The sequence below is a fragment of the Myotis davidii genome, unplaced genomic scaffold (assembly GCF_000327345.1).
Source record: "Myotis davidii unplaced genomic scaffold, ASM32734v1 scaffold44, whole genome shotgun sequence".
Classification (NCBI taxonomy): Eukaryota; Metazoa; Chordata; class Mammalia; order Chiroptera; family Vespertilionidae; genus Myotis; species Myotis davidii.
The window spans coordinates 3,304,646-3,308,864 of NW_006299705.1; the positions used below are offsets into that span (position 1 = coordinate 3,304,646).

The following is a 4,219-nucleotide window of genomic DNA, read 5'->3' on the forward strand; positions in this document are numbered from 1 at the left end:
CTTCTTTTTAATGCATTTAATTATCCAAGAAATACATGAATGTGTTCTTGTCTTTTCAAATAATATGGGTGAATTGAATTCCTATTTGACACTGGCCGCCCTCAATACTATTCCCCTTTATAGAGGTAATCATTCTTATAAGTTCTTGTCTTTCTCATCATTTAGTGTGTATTTATGTACATAAATGTCCATGAAGTGTATTTCTTAATATAAACTAGTTGTACCATCTAGATTGGAACAAAAGTTGTGTTCTCTTTAGTTAATTCATCTTGGAAAACACAGGTTGGCATCATTCTTTTGCCATGCTTTCCTGCGGATGGGGTGGGAAGATGGCAGAGGGGACAGGGAAATGCCTGTGACTGATACTATGGTAAGACGGCCTTTGTTCTCTAGACCTGGTGGAGTGTTAAAGCTGACTCCCTCCAGAGGTGCTCTTCAAAGGCCCTCATCCCTTGCTCCCTCTCACCCCTGGGAGCCCAGTGGTCCACCTCCAAGTCTGCCTGCTCAGGTCATGTTGCCCCCTCCGGTCAGCACCAGAAGCATAGACATAAGACAAGCCCTGCACTGGCTCATTCTTGCCTGTGGACCACCCCCAGCCCAGGAGGCATCTCCCACTCTTTTCTCCACAGATGCTGCCAACATGAGCCAGTCCCAGTGCAGCCACCACGAAGCTCCACTCCCTGCTCCCCAGGGCAGCTTGCCTCTGTGTTCTGGATTCTACGGGCAGGAGTCCGACACCTGCTCTCAAGGACTCCTGTGAAACTCCCCAACTGGTCTCACCAAAAACCCTCCTCTGAGGCAAGAAGGTGATATTCCTACCCATCACCCAAAGAGGAGAGGGGGCTATGTCGGGGTCTCACAGCAGCTCTTTCCAAAAACCCCTTCTCAGAGCTTTCTCGCGACTCACTGTGGGAGAGACATACAAATCCGGGTTTTTATCTCCCTTTGGCAGATTTCCCCAGTGGACTGTTTTATAACTCACTTTGATACCTGATATGGCTAGTGTTATAACAAGACTGTGATAGCCAGAACTTCCAGGGTAGCAGCATCCTGAATACAGGAGAGGACAGGTTTTTCTCTTCACTAGAGACAATCAGAATGGTTAGAGTGACCATAGGGGTTGTCATAGAGTGATGGCGAACCTATGACACGCGTGTCAGACGTGACATGTGAACTCATTTTTTTGGTTGATTTTTATTTGTTAAATGGCATTTAAATATATAAAATAAAAATAAAAAATATAAGTCTCTGTTTTACTATGGTTGCAAATATCAAAAAATTTCTATATGTGACACGGCACCAGAGTTAAGTTAGGGTTTTTCAAAATGCTGACACGCCGAGCTCAAAAGGTTCGCCATCACTGTCATAGGCAGAAGACTGTCGAATTGTTCGCCAGCAGGGTGTCTGCTACATGGCACACACTTGCAACACTTTATAAAATTGATCTTTAAACGTGTTGCCAATCTATTAAAGAAAAATTCTTACTACTTTGATTGTTTTTCTTTACTAGGCAGCTCTGCATATATGTTTGAGGTATTTTTATTCTTTTCTATGAATTGCCTCTTAATTAATATCCTTTGCTCAGTTTTTTTTTAAATGTCTTTTCTTTATTGATTTATACTTTTTTGGTGTTTTTTTTTTTCCAGAATACTAATCCTTTGTTCTGTGGCAAATATTTTCTCTAAGCCTGGCCTTGTCTTTTAACTTTGGGCAATTGGACTACATCAAAGGCATCATAAATAATTTCCCTCTGCAGGACTGTTTTGTTGTGTCTGATTTAAGAAGGCCTTCTTTCTCCAAGGTTATAAACATAGTCCCCTATATATTTTTCTAATGTGTTCATAATTGACATTTTTAAATGTTTTAGAGCCTTAATCCATCTGGAATATTTTTGTGAACAGTAGGACTCTAACTTAATTTCTTCCCAAGTAGAGAGCATATTCTCTCAACACTCTTTTGTGAAAAGCCAGCAGCATGTTCTGTGGCCATTGGCATGAAATTAATCAGAGTCCATTAAGGGGATGGTGGGGAGAAAGACAGGTCCTTGGTAAGCGTCCTGAGTGACAAGATGAGGTGACCACTCAGAGCAGAGGATGCTGCTGATCTGGAAGAGCTCCCGGCGACGAGTGTTGCCAGAGCGTTTCAGTAGAGGCAGAACCAAGGTCACGAGTCTCTGCACACTGAGAGCTCATGAGCAAACAGTTGCAGGTAACTTGTTCATAACTGTCATTTGTTTCCAAGCAAAAACTTTTTTTTTTACTTGAACTTTCCCGTATGAACTTCTGATAGTTCATTGTCACCATTGGGAACACATCCCAACGCAGGGGTGAGTGAAAAACGTGTACGAAGAAGTGCAAGCCTTTGTAAACCCCTCCGTGCTTCTTTCATGATATTAAAGTCAGTAAGGCAGCGGATCTCAACCTGTGGGTCGTGACCCCTTTCACAGGGGGCGCCTAAGACCGTCGGAAAACACATATATAATACATATTGTTTTTGTGATTAATCACTATGCTTCAATTTGTAACAATGAAAATACATCCTGCATATCAGATATTTACATGACGATTCATAACAGTAGCAACATTGCAGTTATGAAGTAGCAACGAAAATAATTGTATGGTTGGGGGTCACCACAACATGAGGGACTGTATTAAAGGGCCGCGGCATTAGGAAGGTTGAGAACCACTGCAGTAATGATAGTTGGTTTGGATCCAGGATTTTTGCTTTATTTTCTTTACATCCTTGGACATGCATAGATGCAAGTATTTGCCTCTAGGGCAGAGAGGACAGTAGGTGCAAAGGCTCTGAGAAGGATGGCAAGGGGGCACATTCTAGAAACTGAGGGAGAGCCCAGGAGGCAGGGACACGGGAGGCCAGGAAGGGGTGAGGCCAAGCAGCAGGCAGGCTGGAGCTCAGGGCCTGTGGCCAGGCGAAGGCTTTGGGCCTATGGATGCCACGGAAGGATTTTAAGCAAAATGACAGCATCAGTTGTGTTTGAGACAAAACTTTGATTGTATGAAGACAGATTGTCAGTAGACAAAAGTGGATCCCCAAAAAGAAGTTTAGAAACCTTCTGCAGCGATCCAGGGGGAGGATGCTATGTTACCTTGATTTGAAACTATAAAAATATTGGCATCTATGTTGTGAAATAAAATCCCTGTAAGTTACAACTCTGGTATAAAATAAAACTTTAAAAAAAAAACCTTATGCTGGGCAGACCCGCGTCAGGAAATAAAACCCGAACGGACTTCCCGTTTGGTGTGCTTTGCCCATGTGCCCATGATTTCCAGCTGGCAACAGCACCCTTCTGCGCAGGAGTAAATTCGCCGTGCCGATCCAAAAAAAAAACAAGGACCAAAAAACAAACAAAAAGACCCTCAATGCCATTTTTTAGAAATTAGATCTGCAACTATTGATAAGATCATGTGATTTTTATCCTTTGTTTTGTTAATGTGTTGTATTGCATTGATTGATTTGCATATATTGAGCCATCCTTGTGCCCCTGTAATGACCCCCACTGGATCATGATGTATTATTTTTTTAATGTATTGTTGTATTCGATTTGCTAGCATTTTGTTTAGAATTTTTGCATCTGTATTCATCAGATCAGCTGTCTCCTGCATGCCCCCTACTGGGGATTGAGCCCACAACCCGAGCATGTGCCCTGACCGGGAATAGAACTATGACCTCCTGGTTCATAGGTCGATGCTCAACCACTGAGCAACACCGGCCGGGACTTCTTTTTCTAGTTCTTTAAGATGTAATGTTAGGTTGTTTACTTTTGTTTCTTGAGATAGGCCTGTAATGATATAACTTCTCTTCTGTTACTGTTTTTTGCTGCATCTCAGAAGTTTTGATATGTCTCTGTGTGTCTTTTGATCTCACCTTTTATTTCTTCTTTGACCCATTTTTCAGTAGTATGTTGTTTAAGCTCCACATATCTGTGGGTTTCTTTACTTCCTTTTTGCAGTTGATTTCTAATTTCAAAGCATTGTGGTCAGAGAATTTGTTTGGTATAATTTCAATTTTCTTGAATTTGTTGAGGCTAGTTTTATGGTCTGACATATGGTCAGTGCTTGAGGATGTTCCATGTGCGCTGGAGAAGAATATATAATCTGCTGTCGGGGGTGAAAGGCTCTGTAAATGTCAATTATGTTCGTTTGGTCTAATGTGTCATCCAAGGTTGATTTTTTCTTATTGATTTTCTGCTTGGATGATC

At 41.9% G+C, this 4,219-nt stretch overlaps 1 protein-coding gene across 1 annotated transcript in view; it reads left to right on the top strand.

Moving 5' to 3' along the window:
* Positions 1-4,219, top strand: part of IQGAP2 (IQ motif containing GTPase activating protein 2) — a 240,154-nt gene that overhangs the window by 61,050 nt on the left and 174,885 nt on the right. Inside the window, exon 2 of the mRNA XM_015571569.1 lies at positions 630-806. Coding sequence (XP_015427055.1) covers positions 630-806 — 177 coding nt within the window. The remainder of the gene's footprint in view (positions 1-629; positions 807-4,219) is intronic.